A 24,587-nucleotide genomic window follows, 5' to 3' on the forward strand; every position below is an offset into this window, starting at 1 on the left:
AAGAAGGATTACAGGATCTGCAGAAAGGAAGGAACAGTCTACTCTAATGAGTAAAGAATGGGGACAGAGAGGACATCAAACGAAGATGAAAGTAATGAAAAGTTGCAGAAATGAGAATACAGAGAAACTTAACATCAAATTAATGATCACGGACTAGATGAAAGTAAAGATTTCTATTACCTGAGCAACGAAATAACCGATGACGGATGGAGGAAGGAAGACATAAACAGCAGACTAGCACTGGCAAAAATGGCAATTCTGACGAAGAGAAGTCTCTAATATCAAAACTAGGCTTAATTTAAGGAATAAATTTCTGAGAATCTTCGTTTGGAGCACAGCATTATTTGTTAGTGAAACATTGACTGTGGGAAAACCGGAAAGAGGAGAATTGAAGCATTTGAAATGTGGTGCTACAGAATAACATTGAAAATTAGGTGAGAAGATTCTCCGCAAAATCGGGAAGGATACGGGATACACTGACAAGAAGAAGGAACAGGATGGTAGGATATCTATTACGAAATCTGAGAATAGTTTCGACGGTAATAGAGGGAGCTGTAAAGGGTAAAAACTGCAGAGATTGAATACATTCAGCAAACAACTGGGGACAAAGGTTGCAAGTGCTACTCTGAGATGAAAAGGTTGGTACAGGACAGGAATTCGTGGCGAGCTGCATCAAACCAGTCCGAAGACTGATGACTGAAGAAAAAAGCCCCCTGGTTCATCTGGGTGGTAAGTTGCTCAACAGCTGCACAACAGTTCACCCATACGCCTCTCCGCAGCTGTCGTTCGCCCCTGTAATCTATGGTCCGCGGTGCACCTTAGTTGCTCGGCACGGGTATTCAGTAATGCCAATTTGCCATATCACCACTGCTCTTCAACCGTGCTCTTGAATACTTGATGAGTGAATGATACAAAGAGAATCCTAAAAACATAACAATAGGAACCAAGAAAGATTATATAAACCTAAATTGTTTGGGATACACAGATGACTTGGCATTATTAGCTAATAATGCACAAGAAGCTAGAAATCAAATAATAAGCCTGCATAATATAGCGCAAAAAGTAGGACTCCAGATATCTTTCGAAAATACCGACATGATGGTAACAGACCCGCTTGTAATAGGCCACGTAACACTAGACAAGAGAAAAATTAAAATAGTGTAGCAATTTAAATATCCTAGAGAGATTATAACACACAACTTGGATGAAAAACCTGCTTGGCAAGAAAGAACCAATAAAATGATAAAAGCTCAAAAATTTACATGGTCCACATGCAATAAGAAATGTCTATCAATTCAAACAAAATTAAAACATTACAGGGCGGTGGTTCAGCCAGAGGTAACATACGCAAGCGGACTCTTTTTAAAGTCACTCAGAAAAAATACTAGAAGTAGAGAGAATAATAGCTAAAATATGCATAAATAAAAAATACCAGAAGGAAGGACTATGGCGGATAATGCCGAATGACGTAGTGTACAGGGAACTGGAGCCCATCACAGATAATATACTAAAAAAAGGATTTATTTCTTTGGCAACATTATGAGGACACCAGAAACCAGATTAGCAAGAAAAAATATGCAGAAACTGTGGAATCTGAAGCAACAGGTAGGACGGATCAAGGAAATTAAACAGGTTATGGGGGAACTAGATATAACCTTGGATGATCTGCAAAACAAGACAGAAAATCTCAAGAAAGTGAAAGACAAGAAAATAAGATTTAATTCAAAGCTATACAAATGACACACAATGAAAATGTTATTTACAGATGAGGAGAGACAGGAAAGATCAGAACGAATGAAAAGATACTGGGCAATTAAGAAAGAACGAAACATGCTCTTACTGAAGGAGAGGGCCAGGAAATGATTGACTCAAGTGGTCCAATGAGGCCGTGAAAGCAAATAATAATAATAAAAGAGGCGTAAAAGACCTGTATAATGTTTGAGACAACTGAGGGCATCAATGGGATTTTCACAAGGTGTTCTGAACAGAACAAGAGCTGGGGTACTCCTTTGTTCATAGCCTTAGGAGATATGTGGCACACGGGAAGTTTTCAATGCAAGATGGCAAACTGACTGGAGTTTCTGGCCTAGTACGTGGTACGACCAGTGTCGAGTTTTCCAAGATGTAACGGAAAGCTTTCCGGTCATTACTACACAGAATTAGGTGTCAGGTTATCTCTGCTAGACACGAAGAAACATCGAAAATTAGCTGTACAGGAGAATGAACTAAATAGAAACGATAGCCACTCATCCATGGCCGCTCACTGAGCAGCCATATCGCTGATTGACAAAAGGACTTGAGGCATAAAGAAATTAGAGACATTGGCTGCGAGCCGGCATTGATTGAGAATTTGAGTTTGGCGGAGGACGTGCTAGCGTGAGCGTTGTCTGTGGAGCTGCGGTGACCCCTGTGCCCGGTGGGCTTAATGATTTTAGGATGCCTGCTTTACTGTAGTGAGTGCTGATAGACAACTGTGACACTTAACGTGGTAGAACTGAACTTTGTGAGTTTCGTTACTGAGAAACTAAATTGTATTGTTACCATGGAAGCTGAAATATTTGTCTTTGGATGTGCTATCAGAACCTATTTTGTGTGCTGGGATGGACATTAAGAGGAGACAGCGTTGGATTTTCCAGCACTATTGTTGCTATTTTTTTTCATAGAATTCGAATTGATGCAATGCATTACATGGTGATGTCAGAGTCGTTAGTTTTTAACATTGTTTTGTGCATCAAAGCCAGTTTGGCGACCCTCAAAAATTATTTCAGTGATGTGGCAGTCAAGATAGTTGACTAGTGTCCGCCAATTAACAGTTCGTCCGCCGACTATAGTACAATTATGTCGAGTGTAGGGATCGCGTGCGTCGCAAAGGCTTTGTGCCTGGGCGCTGGTACCAGCGTGCTTTCGCAACTTCCTGTTGTTAAGAAGAAAAAAAAATGGTTCAAATGGCTCTGAGCACTATGGGACTTAACTTCTGAGGTCATCAGTCCCCTAGAACCTAGAACTACTTAAACCTAACTAACCTGAGAACATCACACACATCCAGGCCCGAGGCAGGATTCGAACCTGCGGTCGCGCGGTTCCAGACTGTAGCGCCTAGAACCACTCGGCCACTCCGGCCGACTAAGAAGAAAAGAAAGGCTTCTTACAATACCACAATGTGTGTGAATTCCTAAGGGACCAAACTGATGAGGTCATCGGTCCGTAGACTTACACACTACTTAAACTAATTAATGCTAAGAACAACACAAACACCGCCGGACGGGGTGGCCGAGCGGTTCTAGGCGCTACAGTCTGGAACCGCGCGGCCGCTACTGTCGCAGGTTCGAATCCTGCCTCGGGCATGGATGTGAGTGATGTCCTTAGGTTAATTAGGTTTAAGTAGTTCTAAGTTCTAGCGTACTCATGACCTCAGAAGTTAAGTCCCTTAGTGCTCATAGCCATTTGAACCAACAAACACACCCATGCCCGAGGGAGGACTCGAACCTCCGGCGGGAGGGGCCGCGCAGCCCGTGACATGGCACCCTAAACCGCGTGGCCAATCCGCGTGGCTGCAGTAATGTATGTCGTAAATGCCATGCTTTTCCGGAGTGGGAAGGAGCGCCTCGTCACCGGCACGAATCCGCCTAGCGGACTTCTGTCGAGGTCAGGTGAGCTGGCCAGTCTGTGGATGGTTTTTAGGCGGTTTTCCATCTGCCTCGGCGAATGCGGGCTGGTTCCCCTTATTCCGCCTCAGCTACACTATGTCGGCGATTGCTGCGCAGACAAGTTCTCCACGTACGTGTACACCACCATTATTCTACCATGCAAACTTAGGGGTTACACTCGTCTGGTGTGTGACTTTCCCGGCGAGGGGGGGGGGGGGGGGGTCCACCGTGGGCCGAACTGCACAATAACCCTGGGTTCGGTGTGGGGCGACGGAGGGGTGAAGTGGACTGCGGTAGTCGTCATGAGGTTGTGGACAACTGCAGCTGAAGCGAGGACGAAGCATCTCCGTCGTTTCTTGGTCCCCAGTTAACATACAATAAAATACAAGTGCCATACTGCACACAGGCCTCATAGCGCGATATTAGTGAAGCATACTTCTAATTGTTTTTACATCTAGAGCCAGTTCGCATTAATTATATTAAATATAAGCAGTGCTTGATTTGTAAAAAGTTAAAAAAAGATTCCGATACTGTACCCCTTACCGTGAGCCGTTTTGAAATTCAGACTTTTTAAAACGTTATTTTAACACTTTCCTGGGCATTTCAAAAGTTTCAATACATCTTTTGTCTAACATAGCTTCAACTGCAGCTAAAGTTCTATCAAACCACATCTCTAAATCCGCGGTTCTGATTTTTTCTCGTCAGGTTTACCAGTACGGCGTAACGGTGCGTACCGTCACAAATCAAGCGCTGAATATAAGATTACTTAGAATGAGACGCAGATTCAAAATTTCCCATGCATATTGTTTCAGTTTAGTGACAGTGCAGTCTTAGGAGAGTCATTCGGAAGGACGGACGGCTCTACATGTCAAATGTTCAAGTTCCCAAAACATTCTCGTACCACATACTCATATATTCGCTCTGATTTTATTAATTACACAGATCTGTATTAATCGGCATTGCGACTGTGTTCCTTATTTTCAGAGTGCGGCCGCTGAGCAAACGGGAACTCAAATCGGGCGACAACTCAGTGGTGCAGTTCCCGGGCAACGGACAAGTCGTGGTGAGTACCCATCTGTTTCTACAGCCATTACTTCTACGGCAGAGACCAATACGGGGAGCAGGTAGATCCTATCGGTAAAGAGAGCTGTTATGATACGCACTGTACATTGTCTAGTACACTAGCATATCTATTCTGTCTGTTACAGCAGTCGTTCTTGAATCTGTGTAGTGATATTTTCTTCTGACGAAATTCATCTTTCTTACCTAATGTCTCCGTACATCAAGACCATGTTACCGTAAGTTTCAACCCCCTACCCATGAAAACCCTATCTTAATTACGCCAACCTAACAACTCCCTTCATAACCTTCCTACAAGACCAATATAAAGTGCTTGACCCTCTATACACATTTTATATTTCTCGCAGAAAGATCAGACCCATCAATTTTGAACATGAGAAACTCGTCATTCATTAGCATTGTTTAACTCCACTTCACAGAAAATATACCATCTACAACATAGCGTTTTCTTTATTTAAAACCTTTAATTTAATCTTCTTTATGTGAATAGCCTGTGAACTTAAAAAATGCGAATGTAGCTGGTATAGACCGCCCAAATTGTCGGATTGGAGGTTGTAAGGGGGTCAGGGAACTGAAACATAATAGAAAAAAATGTGTATAGACATTCTTGTAAGCCTAGAGTTTAGTATGAAGCCAAAAATCTTGAGAAACCAATTCCGTGCATTGATTGAAACACTGTAAACCTATTTGGGAGGAATGTCAATCAGACCTCCCACGATGAAAGGATGCACGTATCATTCGTTTGGATGTGCCACAGCTGACTACCTCTCGATGAATGCGTCGATGGTTCGTTGGAGTATGTCATAGCCGACTTCTTTCTGGAAATGTAGATATGATTTGTTTCAATAGCTCGCATCCAGACAGCTTCAGGCCAATTTGATGGATACCTCGTTATGATAGGATGCAATTGACTCACATCATATAAATGGAAGGATGGTTAGTCTGAATAGATTGTGGTCGAGTTTCTTCTCATAAATACACAGGTAGTTCACATTAACAGACTGTGGCTTAATTTCTTGAAGCAAATCAATGGATTGTTTGTTTGCACAGTTCATTACCGTCTTCTTTCAGGTGGATGCACGAATAGTTTGAGGAGACTGCGGCCAACGTACTTGAGACCAATGTGAGAGTTGATCATTGGAATAGGCCTTGGGCAACTTTCTTCAGGCGTAAACAAAGTACGTTTAACGTGTTTCGGCGAACCTGTTTAAGGTGCATGGACATTTACTACGTTTGAATCGATTGCGGCTAATTTCCTTCCGGTGTTCGTATGGTCAGTATATTTGAAAGAATGCAGGTGACTTTTTTCAAGTAATTCCACGGATGGTTAGTTTTAATAGGTTATGGACGACTTCCTTCAACCGAATGCACAGTTGGTTAATTGGAGTTGATCGCAGCTCACATCATTCACATTAATGTTCAGATAATTAGTTTCAAAAGGATTTCCTTCAGGCGACTGCTCGGTTAGTCCATTCGACTAGCCCATTTATGACTTTCTGGAGGTGAACGCATGGATGGTTTGTTTGAATTTCTTATGACTGACTTCCTTCTGTGTTCTTCTCCAACAGAGCCAGTTTTTTTTTCTCGCTTGACAATGCCGTCATCTCTTAACATCATTTTCTCTTCCCATTAGTAAAACACCTTTCAGTGGGTATAGTGGAGCTTATTGAATACTGAGGTAGACTCCCTGCTACATCTTCACTGTATTTTATACTATATGTTTTGGTTAAGTGCAACTCTGTGGTGAATACTTGTAATGTAGTGCTAGTTTATTTTGTTGTACAAATGACAATGAAGGGATGAGACAGGGTTAAAGTAACTGCCACAGATGGCCTTCTACTGTCTGTCGCGACCGAGCTTTTTTCTGGCAGACGGATCACTAAGAAACATTCTGCGCTGTCACTGTTTGAGTCACTATGGTCAGTTTGTGGATTCTCACTGAGGAGGCCACTACAAAGGATGACGACACGACTACCACGCACCACGACGAACTACTGCTTCGCCAATGCGAGAAGAACACTCTATCTTTAGACAGCTGCCTCTAATTTAGCAGTTGGCCTGTCTTAGTCTTAAAAATGTTTACTCTTTATATCCTTATTCCTGTGTTCATTTTAGAGATTACAGTTACATCTAAATCTACACTCTACTCTACAATTCACATATAAGTGCGTGGCGAGGGGTTCATCGAAACACCTTGAAGCTATTTCCTCTACCCTTCCACTTTCGAGCAGCGCCCGGGAAGAACGAACACTTCAATGTTTCCGTGCGTTCTCTTATTTCTCTTCTTTTATTACAATGATCATTTCTCTCTATGTAGAGGGGTACCAGCAAAATATTATCGCATTCGGAGGAAAAAGTTGGTGATTGAAATCTCATGAAAAGGAGAAAATGCCTTTGTTTTAATGACTGGCACCCCATCTCGCGTATCATATCGCTGAAACTCTCTCCCCTATTCCGCCATAATACAAAACGAGCTACCCTTCTTCGAATAATTTAGGTGTTCTCCGTCAATCATATCTGATGCGGACTACACACGACGTACCAATACTCCAGAAGAGTATTATGCCGCATCTTCAGTACGTTACATTTACGAATTATGCTCTCGGAGAGCCATAGCTTTTTCGGAATATTTGTGAATTCTTCCTATATAAAACACATTCTGACAGCTATGGAACTGTGGGCTATACAGCATTCCAATTCAGCTTTCATTGGACAACAACTTTTAAGTGTTTCTGCTTAGGGAAGATATTCTAGCTCAGCCCGGGGGTACATTAATCATACGTACGAATACTTTTTTAAGTACTGCAGCTACTTCCGCCGTGCACGAAGTCGAATCTGATAACTGCAACTTGACTGCGCACGCGACGTCGGCTGCACTCTTGTATCGTATCATCCGTTATCTGATACGATTTCCTCCCGGTTAAAGAGAAATTAAGCGACTCTTCGCTGTTGACAATTTACGCTGTTGCGGGCACAATACACAGCAGCTTGACCCTAAATTAATCACCCGGAGACTGAGAATAATGTGTAAAACGAATCCAGCTCATATCGCGCTTACAAGATAGCATTGTGAGCGAACAGTAACTGTTCCCCTATGACAGTAAATAATTAGGACTGCTGTTTATCGCTCAGCACTCAAATAGCGGCCCCACTTATTTCAAAGCCTTGTTCAGCAACCACGTTTATTTGTCATAACATGACAGTTGATCGTCTAAAGAACGAAGTACAAAAATGTTCAGGGAAATTCAGGAGTAGAGAACTACGAGTCACTTAGGAGTGAAATAAATAAGAAACGCAGGGAAGCTGAGGCCAAATGCCTACACGAAAAATTTGAAGAAATCGAAAAAGAAAATGATCGTCGGAAGAACTCACTAAGCACATAGAAAAATCAAATCAACCTTCGGTGTAATTAAAAGCAAGGACGGTAACATTAAGATTATAAATGGAATTCCATTATTAAATGCAGTGGAGAGGGCGGATGGGTGAAAAGAGCACACTGAGGGTCTCTGTTAGGGGGAGAACGTGTCTGATAACGTTATAGAAGAAGAAGAAACAGGAATCGATAGGGAAGAGATAAGGGATTCAGTACTAGAGTCAGAATTTAAAAGGGCGTTGGACGAACATAAGCAGAAGGGATAGATAACATTTCATCGAAAATTCTAAAATAACACTAGTCAACAGCCATTTTGCATCTGGGATGTGATACATCAACTAGTATGTATTTTGGTGTGTAGAACCAGAATATACCTTTCAAAATGTTCTAGCACGTACCATATTTGAGTTTTTAAAGGTTTTTCATTTTTCGTATCCCGTGTTTCGTTTTTTGCTGTCCTTACATTTTGATGTTTAATTGCTTGTTTTTGATTTGCAGAGGAGAGCTAGAAGATCTACAAATCATGACTTATGAAACCATGGCTTTGCTGCTAGAGGCAATTACATAAAAGGATCTTGAATGGCAGCTTTGCTGTGATTTAAAAGTTGTTGTACTCGTTACAGGTTTATAGGCTGGATTCACGAAATACTACTTCTTTCTGTGCCTTTGGGACAGCCATGACACCAAGAACCACTGTACAGTCAAGGAATGGCCTCTAAGGAAGTTCGGGAAACGTGAATGTGAACAATACCCCATTGGTTCAGCCCGATAAAATCATTTTGCCTCCCCTTCATATCAAGTTGGGCCTTATCAAGAACTTTGTAAAAGCTCTAAATAAAGAAGGTGAGGCCTTCAATCACTTAAAAGAAAAGTTTCCCAAATTAAGTGAGGCAATGCTGAAAGAGGGTATATTTGTTGGACTACAAATAAGAATATTGCTGAAAGATCCAGCCTTTGATACCAAACGCACAGATATCCAATTAGCTGCTTGGTCTCCTTTTAAAGCAATTATGAAGGGTTTTTTGGGTAACAGAAAAGACAAAAACTATGTTACCATTGTGAATGATCTGGTGGACAACTATAAGGACTTGGTATGTAGAATGTCGCTTAAAATTCACTTTTTACATTCTCATTTTGATTTCTTCCTGGAAAATTTGGGAACAGTAACCGATGAGCATGGTGAACGCTTTCACCAAGACATTCTTACCATGGGACACCGTTACCAAGGCTATTGGAACCGTTCGATGATGGGTGGCTACTGCTGGGTTCCTGTTAGGGAGAGTGATGAAACGGCAAACGAAAGAAGAGCTCTGTCGTCGCATTTTTCAAAAGCCAATGACGATTAATGTTGAAAATATCATCTGAACTAATTTGGACCTTTTATTGGCATCATTCCCATATATACATACAAAATAGTATTGAATTCTAACTTTCTGAATGTGTATTTTTGTTTGGCTTAACTGTGTCAATTTTTGCTATTACCATTTTTTATTCTGCTGTGTATCCAGGGAATGTGATACATAGACAGAAACTGATGTTACCAGTGTAATCAGCACTCCAAAATTAAGCAAATTCACAGATTTAAAAACCAAATACAGAAAAAAGTTTAAATTTGTTAACTAGTGTAATTGAGGGAAATGATAACAAAACGCTGTTCAAGCGGGTGTGAAGAATATATTATACTGGCGATATATCATCAGTCTTTCGGAGAAACATCATCCACACAATTCCGAAGATTGCAAGAGCCGCCAAGTGCGAGAAGTATTGCATAATCAGCGTAAGAGCTCACGCATCCGGGTTACTGACAAGAATATATACCGAAGTCTGTAAAAGAAAATTGGAGACCTGTTGGATGACGATCAGTTTGGCTTCAGGAAAGGTAAAGGCACCAGAGACGCAGTTCTGATGGTACGATTGATAATGGAAGCACGACTAAAGAAAAATCAAGACGCGTTTATACGATTTGTCGTCGTGGAAAAAGCGCTCGACAATGTCAAATGATGCAAGATGTTTGAAATCCTGAGAAAAATAGGGGTGCCCGCATCTCGTGGTCGTGCGGTAGCGTTCTCGCTTCCCACGCCCGAGTTCCCGGGTTCGATTCCCGGCGGGGTCAGGGATTTTCTCTGCCTCGTGATGGCTGGATGTTGTGTGCTGTCCTTAGGTTAGTTAGGTTTAAGTAGTTCTAAGTTCTAGGGGACTGATGACCATAGATGTTAAGTCCCATAGTGCTCAGAGCCAAAAATAGGGGTAAGCTACAGGGAGAGACGGGTAACATACAATATGTACAAGCGCCAAGAGGAAATAATAAAGAGTGGAAGACCAAGAATGAAGTGCTGAGATAAAAAAAGGTGTATGACAGGGATGTAGTGTTTCGCAACTACTGTTCAACCTCTAGATCGAAGAAAGAAATAGAAGAAAAGTTGGAGTGTGATATGTAATTCAAGGTGAAAAGACAGCAATGATAAGATTTGCTGATGACATTGCTATCCTCAGTGAAAGTGAAGAAAAATTACAGGATCTATTGAATGGATTGAACAGCCTAATGGGCACAGAATATGGGTTGAGAGTAAATCGAAGAAAGACGAAAGTAGTGAGAAGTAATAAAAATGGGAGCAGTGAGAAACTTAACATCATAATTGGTGATCACGAAATAGATGAAGTTAAGGAATTCTGCTATCTAGGTAGCAAAATAACTGATGACGGATGGAGCAAGTAGGACATCAAAAGCAGACTAGCAATGGAAAAAGGGCATTCCTGGCGAAGAGAAGAAGTCGACTAATATCAAATATCGGCCTTACTTTGAGGAAGAAATTTCCGAGAATGTACATTTGCAGCACCACGGCACTGAATGAACTGTGAGAAAATGGGAACAGAAGAGAATCAAATCATTTGAGAAGTGGTTATGTAGAAGAATGTTGTAAATTATAAGGTAAGAAATGAAGAGGTTCTCGGCAGAATTGGCGAGAAAATTAATATATTGAAAACACTGACAAGAAGAAGGGACACGATGATAGGACATCTGTTAAGACATTACGGAGTAACTTTCATAGTGTTAGAGGGAAATTTTGGAAATTTGTGGTAAGTTCCTATGGGACCAAACTGCTGAGGTCGCCGGTCGCTAGGCTTACACACTACTTAATCTAACTTATGCTAAAGACAACACACACACCTATGCCCGACGGAGGTCTCGAACCTCCGACGGGGGGAGCCACGCAATCGTGGCAAGGCGCTTCAGTCCGCGCAGCTACCCCGCGAGGCGCTAGATGGAGCTATAGAGGTTAAAACTGTAGAGTAAGACGAACATAGGAATCCATCTACGAAGTAATTGAGGACGTAGGTTTCAAGTGCGACTCAGAGATGAAAATGTTGGCGGGCCGCATCAAACCAGTCAGAAGACCGACCAAAAAGAAGAGAGAGAGATACAGGCCTGATGTGAGCAATTCATTTCTTGTCACAAGGAGTCTAGAAGTTCTGGCAATGTGGTAGATGTATGTATCATCTGCTATCCACTCAAAGGTTGATTGGTCGATTTGGGGGAGAGGACCAAACAGGGAGGTCATCGGTCCCATCAGATTAGCGAAGGAAAGGGAAGGAAGCCGGCCGTACTCTTTCAAAGGAACCATACCGGCATTAGTCTGAAGCGATTTAGGGAAATCACGGAAAACGCAAATCAGGTTGGCCCGACGGGGCTTTGAACCGTCGTCCTCACGAATGCGAGTCCAGTGCGCCAACCGCGGCGCCACCTCGCTCGGTACACTCAAAGGTATTAATATTAACAGGTATCTTTCATTAATGAGTTGTTTTGTGTCTTCTGAGACTTCCTTTTGGTTCCCGATAAGCACTCCCGGACAAGCTTTATGCTCAAATTACATCGGATTGTATCAGTTTAGGCAAAAAGTCTCACAGGAAATCTGCTACCATATTGTCTCATGCAATCTGAATTTCTTAATTTTTTCGTTTTTTTTTTTTTTAACAATGTAGTTTGATGGTGCTCTCTTGCTACTCCACCCTATGCAAGTAGCTTAGTAGCCTAACTTTCAACAACCATGTGTTGATGTAACTATCTTTTTCTTTATGCTGATTTTTTTTTTGTTATGTACCACAGATTCTGTGTCGGACATGTACTCAAACGTCTAAGGTATTGACATATAAATAATTGTGCGATAAAAAATTTACCATAATTGTTTTAGCAATGAAAAAAAATGATTTGTCCAATGGCATAGACATTGCTCTTGAAGCGAAACAATGGGTCAGTTATAGCCGGATATAGTTCTCTGTTGTCGCAGTGCATTCCATGTTACCACAGCGGATTACACCTGTCACCAAATGTCTCGTCCTGCCTTTGAAGCCCTGTGCAGTGTAAAGGTTGGGCAGTGCCTCACGATTAAAACATCGTTGTTTTAACGGCTGCTGTTCAGAAACATAGCAATTGAGACAGCGCATTGCATCCAATAGCGCACAAACTATCACACCAGGTGTTTGTCCGATATTACGCTTAACAATGCAAACAGTCACATTATGGTCGTCATCGTGCTGACACGTACGCAGAGGTCACAGTAAAACAGGTTGAAGAGGGACTTGTGTCTGGAAACACATTCTGCCAGTCCTTACTCAAGCGTCAGGGTTCACGTTTTCATTACAATCCGAGGCGTTTCCGGGTTTGAGACAATAGAATCCGACCCAATGAAATGTGTTTCCATAGCCCAGCTCGCAGCAGATCGCATTGTACTGTCGACGCAGACAGTCTCACTGCTCCAAGCATGGGTCTACACTGTGCACAATGATATACGGTCCGTTATGAATATTTTTGCGATATGTTAGTCATCTTGCGCTGCGGTCATGTTGCGTGGCGAAATAGCCACCATTTTTTTGCCGCTCACCCGCTTCCTTAATATATCTCGAGCTATGGGGGTGTGATGTGGAAAAATATTGCTTTGGATCAATTCAGATATTCAAGGTTGCCACTGGGTTTCGGACCAGGATGAGAACTTCACATGAAAACAAAGTTACATTTATTATCACGATTCTCATTAAATAACTGTTGCAGTAGCCACAATGAAATAAATCGTGAAGCAGAACATAGTCTTAAAGTGAATGATAGATAGAATCACTTTAACTGTTGGAACTGTTATTGTGATAAGATGGTAATGAAACCATAAGTCAGTGTGCAAACCCATCAACTTTTGCTGCGAAAATAGTCACATCCTGTATTTTATGCATTTGTTCTCAATCTGAAACATTTTTTCTTTATACAGATCATCTGCCGGTCGAAACTGTTGTTTTCCGCCTCCAATGAACTGCGGTACAAATTGTCCTATCAGGAGACTACACTTAACTCGCCAAGTAATATTTGTCATTACTTCGTTTTTCGCGATTAAATTAAGGTACTAGCGACAACTTCAGAAATCATCAAGTGACAAGTGCACGACATCCTTTCTAAATTAATAACAAAGGCACGTTTAGTCATTTTCTGGACTCTTAGTTTTTCATGATGATTTATTTACAAAAATCGCTGAGAAATTTGGCAATTGATGTACAGGATGATCACAATTAAAGTTCCAGTTTCAAAACTCTGCAGAAAGAGAACCACTGCTCTTAATGAAGTTAAAACTGAGCAGTATATTACTGACGCAGGGGGAAACGTCATGGAACAAAAAAAATTCCTAAGGGGTTGGGTTGTTTGGGGGAAGAGACCAAACAGCAAGGTCATCGGTCTCATCGGATTAGGGAAGGACGGGGAAGGAAGTCGGCCGCGCCCTTTCAAAGGAACCATCCCGGCATTTGCCTGGAGCGATTTAGGGAAATCACGGAAAACCTAAAATCAGGATGGCCGGACGCGGGATTGAACCGTCGTCCTCCCGAATGCGAGTCTAGTGTGCTAGCCACTGCGCCACCTCGCTCGGTCCGAATTCCTAAGGGACCAAACTGCTGAGGTCATCGGTCCCTAGACTTACACACTACTTAAACTAACTTAACACTAAGGACAACACTCACACCCATGCCCGAGGGAGGACTCGAACCTCCGGCGAGAGGGGCCGCACGATTAGTGACAAGGCGCCTCTAACCGCGCGGCCACTCCGCACGGCGGCTGTGGTTTGGGTTTCTCATTACTCCCTCCATACTGCTCAATGTGCGTGACTGCACAAGTTCGGAAGTCATCAGTTGTGGCACTGTTAGTTACGTAAGTCCATCCACCACGCAAGGTCGTACCACATCGGATGCGAAAATTTATTTTTAGCTATCCCGTGGCCAAACACCACAATAATTCAAAATGACATCGGTTTTTAACGGTAGTGGACTGGCACAAGACATTTGCAATATGCTGTCCACCATTTTTCGCCACAAGCTGAAATCGAGAATTACCATGTTCCACAACAGATCGGACTGTCTCGGGAATCACGTTCAAAACGCGTTAAGCAATGCTTGCCTTCAGTTCAGCTACGTTCGTAACTGTAGCACTGAGCGCAACATATTTCAAATAACCCCACAGCCAGAAGTCACACGGTTTAAGACCAGGTGATCTGGATGGCCAGTCTGTAGGGAAATGACGGCTAACAATTCTAATATTTCCGAAATGCCTCTGCAACAGCCGCTTCACTGCATTTGCAATCTGTGGAGCAGCGCCATCTTCCAGAAAAATGATTCTACCCACATGTCCACGATCCTGAAGAGCTGGAATAACGTTTATGCGCAAAAGACTCTCATACCGTTTACCAGCGACGGTACAGGTGACAAAACCCCCAGGACGCATCCCTTCGAAAAAAATACGGCCCTACAATAGACGATGCCGTCAACCTGCACCACACAGTGACCTTTGCGGAATGAAGTGATACCGGTTGATGTGCATGCGGATTTTTTGTTGCTCATATTCTACAATTCAGCGTACTGATATGTCCTTGTAGATGGACATGGGCTTCGTATATGAACAGAATGTTCTACGGCCTTTCATTGCCCACTTCCATGCGAGCAAGAATTTCCATAGCGGACGGTCGTCTTACTGGCAGGTCAGCAGCAAACAACAGCTGAAGATGGTTGATTTGGTATGGGTAGCAATGCAGGATGTTTCGTAGGATTTTATGCACGGTGCTCACTGGCATGTCCAGCATTCGGGCAATTTCCCGTAGGTTCCATGTTACACACGAGCGCTTGACCCTTTCTGCAATGCTGTGGCCACTTCCTCTACAAACGTCGGATCAGCTGCTTTCCTCCCTCTCCCACGTTACAGTTCAGAAGAACCAGTCTTTTCGAATTTTGTAACCAATTTCTCCAAACCCTTAGCAGACATCGGCCCATTGATTTTCTTCATGTTCTTGAATGTTCAGAACATATGCAGGGTTACTAGCGCGCAGTCACTGTTGCTGTAAAAGATCTTTATCAGCAGCGAGTGATCCTCCATGGAGACATTAGTGTTGGGAGTCTCGGACGTAAACTGAGGAACAGCCGTCTGCCGCGCGTCACTTGGTATCCATGTTCTGACGATTACAGTGCCATGTATCGGTCAAATTTTCATCTTTTTCTCTTCCATGACGTTTCCCCCTAGTTAATAATATGCTGTTCAAATTTGACGTCATTCTGAACAGTGGCTCTCTTTCTACTGCATTTTGAAACTGGAACTTTAATTATGGACACCCTGAACGAAAGAAAATAATAAAAACGCTTTTAGTATATTTCCTTGAGGTGCCGGTGGAAGGGGGCGCAGATCACGACCCCTCCTGCTTCCAGATCCGCGACCGCTTTACGTGTATACTATCTCACTGACATTAATACGTGGTTCACAACTTCTTCTACGGTTTCTCGTGTTTTGAAGTGAGATGGGTTTTTTCACGTCTCTCCTCGGTTTGACGAATGCGTGCCCTCCGTAATGTACGGCATCTTCGCGAGCATAGGGCGACGTATTCTTGAGATTCTTCAATAATTCGCAAATGTCCAAAAGTTAAAATATGTTCAAGATCCTCGGAAAAAAGCGTCATATCGACACTGCGTGAACCACACTGAGAATAGACAGTGCGGAAACAAATAGTACCTTGCTCACCGTGAGTGACCTAGGAACGGTGCCACAGTGTTTTCTTTATAGGCAACAGTTAAACCTTGATAGTGTTCTCGTTGTCCATCCAAGTGGCGGATTCGCGAGACACGTCATAGAACTATCAATGTATACCAACCTTTATAACGGGATTTGTCTCGTCGGGGGCTTATGATGCCGCATTACGGAGTAGACATATCTAAAGTGGGCAATCAGAGAAACTGGAAAACATAGGTACAAAGAAGGTAATTGCGAAGAAACCATAGATAACAGGAGAAATTCTTCAGTTGATCGATGAAAGAAAGAAGCACAAAAATTTTCACGGAAATTCCGGAATACAGAAATACAAGCCGCTGAGGAATGAAATAAATAGCAAGTGCACGGAAGCTAAGACGAAATAGCTGCATGAAAAATGTGAAAAAATCGAAAAAGAAATGATTGTTGGAAGAACCGACTCAGCATATAGGAAAGTGAAAACGAGCTTCGGTGAAATTAAAAGCAAGGGTGGAAACATTAATAGTGCAACGGGAATTCCATTGTTAAATGCAGGGGAGAGAGTGGATAGGTGGAAAGAATACATTGAAGGTCTCTATGAGGGGGAAGATGTGTCTGACGTGATAGAAATAGAAACAGGAGTGGATATAGAAGATACAGGGGCATCCAGTATTAGAATTTAAGAGAGCTTTACATAAAGTCAGTCAGCAACAAAACGGCTATTCATCCTGGTGTGGAGAATGTATGACTCTGGTGATATACCATTTGACACTTAGAAAAACGTCATCCACACAATTCAGATTACACGTGCCGACAAGTGGAATAATTATCGTACAGTCTGCTTAACAGCTCACGCACCTAAGCTGTTGACAAGAATAATATACGAAAGAACAGAAAAGAAAATTTAGGATGAGTTAGATGACGATCAGCTTGGTCATACATTCTCCACACCAGGATGAATAGTCGTTTTGTTGCTGAATGACTTTAGAAATTCTAATGGAATGTTATCTATCCCTTCTACCTTATTTGATCTTAAGTTCTCTAAAGCTCTCATAAATTCTAATACTGAATGCATCGGAGAGGCAATTCTGACGTTGAGGTTGGTAATGGAAGCAAGACTAAAGAAAAATCAAGACACGGTCATAGGATTTGACCACCTTGAAAAAGCGTTCGACAGTGTGAAATGGTGCAGGACGTTCGAAATTTTGAGAAAAATAAGAGTAATCTATACGGAAAGACGGGTAATATACAAGATGGACCAAGAGGGTACAATAAGAGTGGAAGACCAAGGACGAAATGCTTTGGATTAAAAAGGGTGTAAGACAGGGACGTAGGCTTTCGCTCAGTCTAAACATCAAAGAAGCAATGAGGGAACTAGTTGAAGGGTTCAAGAGTGTAATTAAAATTCAAGGTGAAAAGGTATCAATGATAAGTATTGCTAATGACATTGCTATACTCAGTGAAAGGAATTATAGGATATGCTGAATGGGACGAACTGTCTGAGTATAGAATATGGATTGAGAGTAAATAGAAGAAAGATGAAAGTAATGAGAAATAGCAGAAATCAGAACAATGTGAAACTTAATATCAGGGTGGGTGATGATTAGGTAGATGAAGTTAAGGAATTCTGATACCTAGATAGGAAAATAACCCGTGACGGACAGAGCAAAGAGGACACAAAAAGCAGAGTAGCACTGGCGAAAAGGCATTCTTGGCCAAGAGAAGTCTGCTAGTATCAAACTTAATTTGAGGGAGAAATTTCTGAGCATGTTCATTTTGAGCACAGCATTGTATGGTAGTGAAACATGGACTGCGGGAAAACCGGAAAATAAGAGGAAAGAAACTTTTGAGATGTGTTGCTACAAAAGAGTGTTAACGTTAGGTAGGCTGATAAGGTAAGGAGTGAGGTTGTCCGGAGATTCCGCGAGGAAAGGAATATATGGAAAACACTAACAAATAGATGGGCAGGATGGTTGGAAATTTGTTAATAAGACAGAGAACGACTTCCATGGTACTAGAGGGGCTGTAGAGGGTAAAAACTGTAGAGAAAGACAGAGATATGGGAATACAACCAGCAAATAATTGAGGACGTAGGTTGTAGGTGCACCTATGAGATGAAGAGGTTGGCACAGGAGAGGAATTCATGGCGGGCAGCACAAACCCGTCAGGAGACTGATACCTCAGAAAAAAGGGCACTAGCTAATTTTGGTCTCCGTTAAGTGCGAAAATGTACTCTTAATCACCGTAAGTCCGAAACCTGAATAACGAGAGTTAAAGTTACTGTCCTCGATTCAGTACGACTGTGATGGCCCATTACTAATATCCACCCAAGTTCGCACGGCAGAAAAGGCGACATGTCATCAGTGTCCGTCTGGATTAGAGACGTCGAAGGTGCTCCAGGTACAATGGCTCCCTAGCGAGATTCGGAATGACGAATCGCTACTATGGGCGTTGCCTGCCCCAAAGAGTTCGCTAGGAACGAACTCAACCGGCACCACAGAGCGCCGGCCAAAATACTTTAGAGGCGCCAGGGTACTGTTGGAGACACGTGACCCCGCGAATTCAGCGACATCTGGTGTTATTGCTTCCTCCTCGTGACCTGGCGGGCGCTCTAAATGGCCGCACAGGCACTTACTGAGGTGACCCCTGCAGTTGGCTGTGTAAGCCACCCGCTGGACACTGGTGTCTGGTGAGTAGCCGAGACGCAGCAAGGACATACTGAACGGAATGGGTAGCGTCTTTAAAACTCGTTATAAGATTAACGTCAACAAGTATATAACAAAGGTATTGGTGTGCAGCCGAATTACATCAGGAAATCAGACTCTGAAAACAGTACATGAGTAGCTATTTGCGTAACAAAATAATTGACGATGGTTGAAGCAGAGACGATATAAAATGCTGACTGGCAATAGCAAAACAACCTTTTTTTTTTTAAAAAAAAAGAGAAGTATTTTAACATCTAATAAAAATTTTAGTGTTAGTAGGTGTTTTTTTAGTGTTTGGCTGGCTTATAGCCTTGTATAGAAATGAAATGTCATCAATAACTCGTTCAGACAAGAAGTGAATAGAAGCTTTTGAAACGTGGTGTTGTAGAAGACTAGTTAGGATGCTTGGATAACTAATGGCGACTTAAGTATCGATGACACGAAGGGATGACGAGGTACGACAAATAGATGTAGGTCGCAGTAGTTATGCAGAGATCAAAACGCTGTCGCAGAATAATGGATAGCCGCTTCAAGTCAGTCTTCAGACTGGCGACCACAGTAACAACAAAAACACCTTACACATGCAAACCGCGGTCATTTTGAGTTCCGCGGTATAACTTGATTCCTTAGAACTGAGTCGTATGTGGTAATGCTTGACAAGAGTCCTTTTGATGCAACATTATCAGTATGAATTGTGGTCTTTAGTGGGCGTCGAAGATACCTTACTTGCCGACGTACAAAATAAACACCGTCCGAACAGGCCTTGGAGGCACAACGGTGCCGACCTGCCACCGTTTCATCCTCAGCACCAGATGCGGATACAGAGAGGCATGTGGTCAGCCAGGTCACCGCTGTCCCGACGATTGTCAAATGGTTCAAATGGCTCTGAGCACTATGGGACTCAACATCTTAGGTCATAAGTCCCCTAGAACTTAGAACTACTTAAACCTAACTAACCTAAGGACATCACACACACCCATGCCCGAGGCAGGATTCGAACCTGCGACCGTAGCAGTCCCGCGGTTCCGGACTGCAGCGCCAGAACCGCTAGACCACCGCGGCCGGCCGACGATTGTCAGTTTTAGTGACCGGTGCAGTTATTCCTCAATTAAGCAACTCTGCAATTGGCCTCACAAGGGTCACTTTTCGGTGTGTGACTATGAGTACTATCATTTTCCGTCCTCTCCTATTGGAATCGCGAAAGATGCGCCGTAAGAAGGACTGACGGAAAGCTTGCATATGAGAATGGATTTCTCTGGTTTTCCCGTCACGGTCTTTTAGCAAGCAGTACATGCGTGGAGATAATGTGTAGCCACATCTCCTCGAAACGTCATCTTTCACAAATTTAACAGTAAACTTCTCCGTGATTAGAGAGTATACAACTAGAATTTGATCAGCATCTCTTTAACACTCTGACATTTTCCATACAAACCTGTGCCGCAATATGACACTGTTGTTTGGATGTTCTCTATCGCTCTGTTAATCCTGCATGCAGAGTTCCCTCACTGACGAGCAGTACAGCAGAAACAGGCGCACTTCTTTTCTGGATGATTTACTTTCCCAGGGGATTCTTTCAGTGAATCACAGCCTACAAACTACTTTTGCTACTGCTAGTTTCATGTGGGCGTTCCACTTCGCACTTATACCATAGTCCAAAACAATGAGTCACGAAACTCTCACCGTTCGTCTGCAACTTCGGAGCTTGTTGTGGCGATATAAATATGAAACGACCTTTTTATAATTTGCTGTGAAACGATATGCTTTTCCTTTTTTGCGTAATGTGGTATCGATAAGAGAGAGAGATGTAAATCCATTGTCCTTCTTCAAAGAAAATCACCCTAGTCTGTACTTACAGATCTATATATTAAGTTAAAACCGGGAAAGATGAGGGCAGTTCATTGAAAATGGAACGAGGTATTAAAGGACTGTTGTTTGTCAAGGAGAAAAATTAGCACAGTGCGGCTGATTTATGATGCGGCAGCGGTAGCCGCAAGTCAGTAGGAATTCAATCTGTGCTAAATGTAATGGAATGTGTGTTAGTTGCAGGTTAAGAAGAAAGCGTTTCAGGTGGACATACTGGGGCATTAAATGTTACAGGCGGGAAAGAGAATCTAGAAGGGATACATACATTTCGATACATGGAAACGATATAGACAGACATGATAGGTACTGTACATGCTAGCTTAGCAACAAGGACGAGAGCAAAACGTCCCTAATAAGAATAAATAGCGGCTAGCTTAGTTTTGAATGTATTAAAATGAGTCTGAAATCAGTATAAGGAATTCGTTAGGCGAACTACTTTCGGCGTTAAGCATCAGAAAGTACGTGGCAAGCACGTAGGACACTCATAATCAGTTCCTTTAAAACTCGAACATATCAGGTCACAATTCATTTCCCGTGTTGAAAGATATTCAATCATACGATTACGAATCGGCTACTGGGAGCCTTATGTGCACTGCAGGAAAAAATGCCGCTCCTTCAAGGACTGTTCAGCGGAAACAGGGTACAATGTGTCCACAGTGTGTGGTCGTGTGTTGTTAGTGGTTCATTTGTCACGGTCATTGGCGATCACATGGCGCTCAGGAGCCTATCTGTGCTCCCTTGTTTTGACTCTGCAGGCTGTAACTGTGCTGAGTTTAGATATGAAATGCGTTTGCAACATTCATTCTGCAGTAAAACCATGCCTCACCGACGGTTACGTACTCCTTCTGAACAGCTTCAGCAATATGAATGCGGTCGGACTGTGGTCCTGCGTGAAGCTGTACTGACGTATCGACGGATTGCTGCACATGCAGACCGTAGTGTATCGATGGAGTGTCGCTGCTTTCAACAGTGATCTATGGAACATTCCCACACCTGTAGACCAGGCACTGGACATCTGCGTAATACAGACGTCAAGATCGAGCATTGTGCGGGCATCGGAGGCCGACCAAACACCATCCTGGGATGAAATCTGGGGACTTTTGCACCTGCAGTGTCATCCGGTACCACTGGGAACCCTCTGCTTGCAGCAGGATGAAGATCAGATTTGCCTCTCGCCAGACTACCACTGACGCCATGCCAACCACTAAGCACGGCTACTCTGGTGTCGCGAAGGCGTTGACTGGGGACTGGAATGGGGCTCTGTTGTCTTCAGTGACGAGAGTACGTTTTATCCGTATGCACGCAATGGACATAAACGTCTATAGTATGCACACGGTGAACTACCTATTCCAGAGCGCATTCGCCGATGACAGACAGGTCTCAGCCATCCCAGGCTTCATGTTGTGAGGGAAGGGGTGGGGGTGGAGGGGCTTCATTTACAACGTGTGTTCACATTCCGTGTTTCTGCAGGGTAGAGTAACTAGGGCCCGCTAAGTTGCACAGGCTGTTAGCCCCATGCTACTACCATTTCTTAGACAGGAATATGATGCTCTTTATCAGCAGGACAACGCACGCCCACATACGGCTGCAACGACGCAACGTTCTCTTCGTGGTGTACAGCAGCTGCCCTGGCCAGCAAGTTCGCTAGATCCCTCGCCAGTTGATGGGACATAATGATGCCAGGGCCTGCAAGAACCATTGGCGAAAGGCAACAATAGGCTGAAGATGCTTGGAACAGTCTGCTGCAGGATGTCATTCGCCTCCTACAGGATCGCTTGCATGCCAGAGCACACGCCTGTGTGTCCACCAGAGAGGGGATACACTCTGTATTGATGTAACTGTTTGGGTACCCTTTGCTGTGAGATGTGTGTTTCATTTGTTATCATATACTCCTACAACGATGAACTACCTGTAATCTCACTTGCAGTTCTTTTCCGGCAGTGTATTACACTGCACTCAGATTTTATTATTATATGTTAACATCAGCAGCAGGTGTGACATTAGCTTAATTATTTTTCCTATTCGTATGGGAAAAGTTATCTCCTCATCTAGTGACTGGAGAATATGGAAGTAACAGCGTTAAAAATAGCAGTTCCTCAGTAGACGTATTTTTTTGTTGTTACATGTAACCGCTCGGAACGTTAGCATCGCTACAGCTGTCAAAATTGTGCAGTTTTCTGCAGTATAGAGTTTCGCGACTGTTTGTTATAGACTGTGGATAAACATCACGTTTAGTACAGGGTACTGCCATAGGATGATAGCAAGATTTTTAGAAAGGAAGACATTGTACTGAGCAACATTCACGTAAATATTTTTGTTGTGTCTTTGAACCGTGATTTATTTTCAAAGGATATTCTTAAGAATTTATTTTATTTACTAGCGATTCATCAAGAACATTAACACATTTAATAAAAAAAATGGTTCAAATGGCTGTGAACACTATGGGACTCAACTTCTGAGGTTATTAGTCCCCTAGAACTTAGAACTAGTTAAACCTAGCTAACCTAAGGACATCACACACATCCATGCCCGAGGCAGGATTCGAACCTGCGACCGTAGCGGACTCGCGGTTCCAGACTGCAGCGCCTATAACCGCACGGCCACCACATTTAATCACACTATGTAAGCATGAAAGTAGTTGCCAGGGTGTAACTGATGAAATCATAAGCAAATTCCTTTTAACAAATGGGAATTTTATTCACTTTAATAGTACCTAAAAGCATTTTTTAAAAGAAACAGATTTAAAATTATAATCAGAAAGCACCCTCTAAATATCAACTTACAATTTATTCAGAGGCAGAAAGAAACAAGTTTTGAATGTAGAGCTTTCGGGCAGAGAACCTTGCCGCTCCCTTTTGACACGGTCGTAGTTACGACCGCTCACAACAGCCTCTGAAAGACTACACTGGTGCAGATCTGCAACACGCCAGATTACTTTAAACTAAAAGTTTTAACTATTTACACAAGCACACAAACTATGCACCCCCTTAGGAGGGATGGAAATGGTACAAAACCCTAAAAGTAAAAATATTAACTTTGCCACCGAAGGTGCAACTTGATTTTAACTTCTAAGAAAAGTCTTACGGTGAAAGGGTGGCAACTTCATATACTAAAATGATCATTTAAATAAAAGCCCATGAAATGCAATCTTATATAAAATTCTACAAGATTGGCCAAACAAGTTACGTTGCTCTACGGTACACAGATACCGCCTCTCAAAATGATAGGCTAGATCAAAACATATTTCAGGAATTAGGCCGTTACACTGCAAGCAATAAATTCGTTAACACACGAAATCCGACAAACTTGACAGAGGCAGCTACTAACGTACGGTTGATTGATAGGGAGATTACCGAACAACCCGAACCGCAGGTTGCTCTAACGCGCCCCTACCCCACAATGGAAAACGGACCACCCAATTTATAAACAACCACCTTCCCGTGGGTGGGCAAACGGAGAAGAATGGTGGGACGACCCCAAAGCAAAACGGCCGGTGACCTCACCAAGAAAACAAATAGAATTTAACAAGAGTAAATGAAACAATATATCACCAATCACTTAACTTCTAATAAATTGCGATTTCTTGAGAAGACTTGGCGCAGCACCCCGAAATCGCTCTCCCGAACCGTCCGCTGCCAGCCGCTTCAACGGACGCATGAAGACGCGCCGATCTCCCGTCTAACGGCGACGCAGCTCGCACCGGCCAGAATGATGTCGTGGGTTGACTCCTGTTGCTCTCGTGTCGACCGCGAAGCCACTACCCTCGCTATAAGGCGCGGCCACTGGACTCAGGTGGCGACCTCACATGTGCCGACGCTCAAGACGGAGAAGTCGTCTTGTGTCTCAGTGCGCGACCGACCAACCGATCGATCCAACCGCCAATGACCATTGCCTTAGCAAAC

The 24,587-nt window shown here is 43.0% G+C and overlaps 1 protein-coding gene across 1 annotated transcript in view; it reads left to right on the forward strand.

Moving 5' to 3' along the window:
* LOC126161568 (kinesin-like protein KIF12) overlaps nucleotides 1-24,587 on the forward strand; it is a 605,396-nt gene that overhangs the window by 230,482 nt on the left and 350,327 nt on the right. The window contains exon 4 of the mRNA XM_049917513.1: nucleotides 4,632-4,710. Coding sequence (XP_049773470.1) covers nucleotides 4,632-4,710 — 79 coding nt within the window. The remainder of the gene's footprint in view (nucleotides 1-4,631; nucleotides 4,711-24,587) is intronic.

The sequence above is a fragment of the Schistocerca cancellata genome, chromosome 1 (assembly GCF_023864275.1).
Source record: "Schistocerca cancellata isolate TAMUIC-IGC-003103 chromosome 1, iqSchCanc2.1, whole genome shotgun sequence".
Taxonomy (NCBI): Eukaryota; Metazoa; Arthropoda; class Insecta; order Orthoptera; family Acrididae; genus Schistocerca; species Schistocerca cancellata.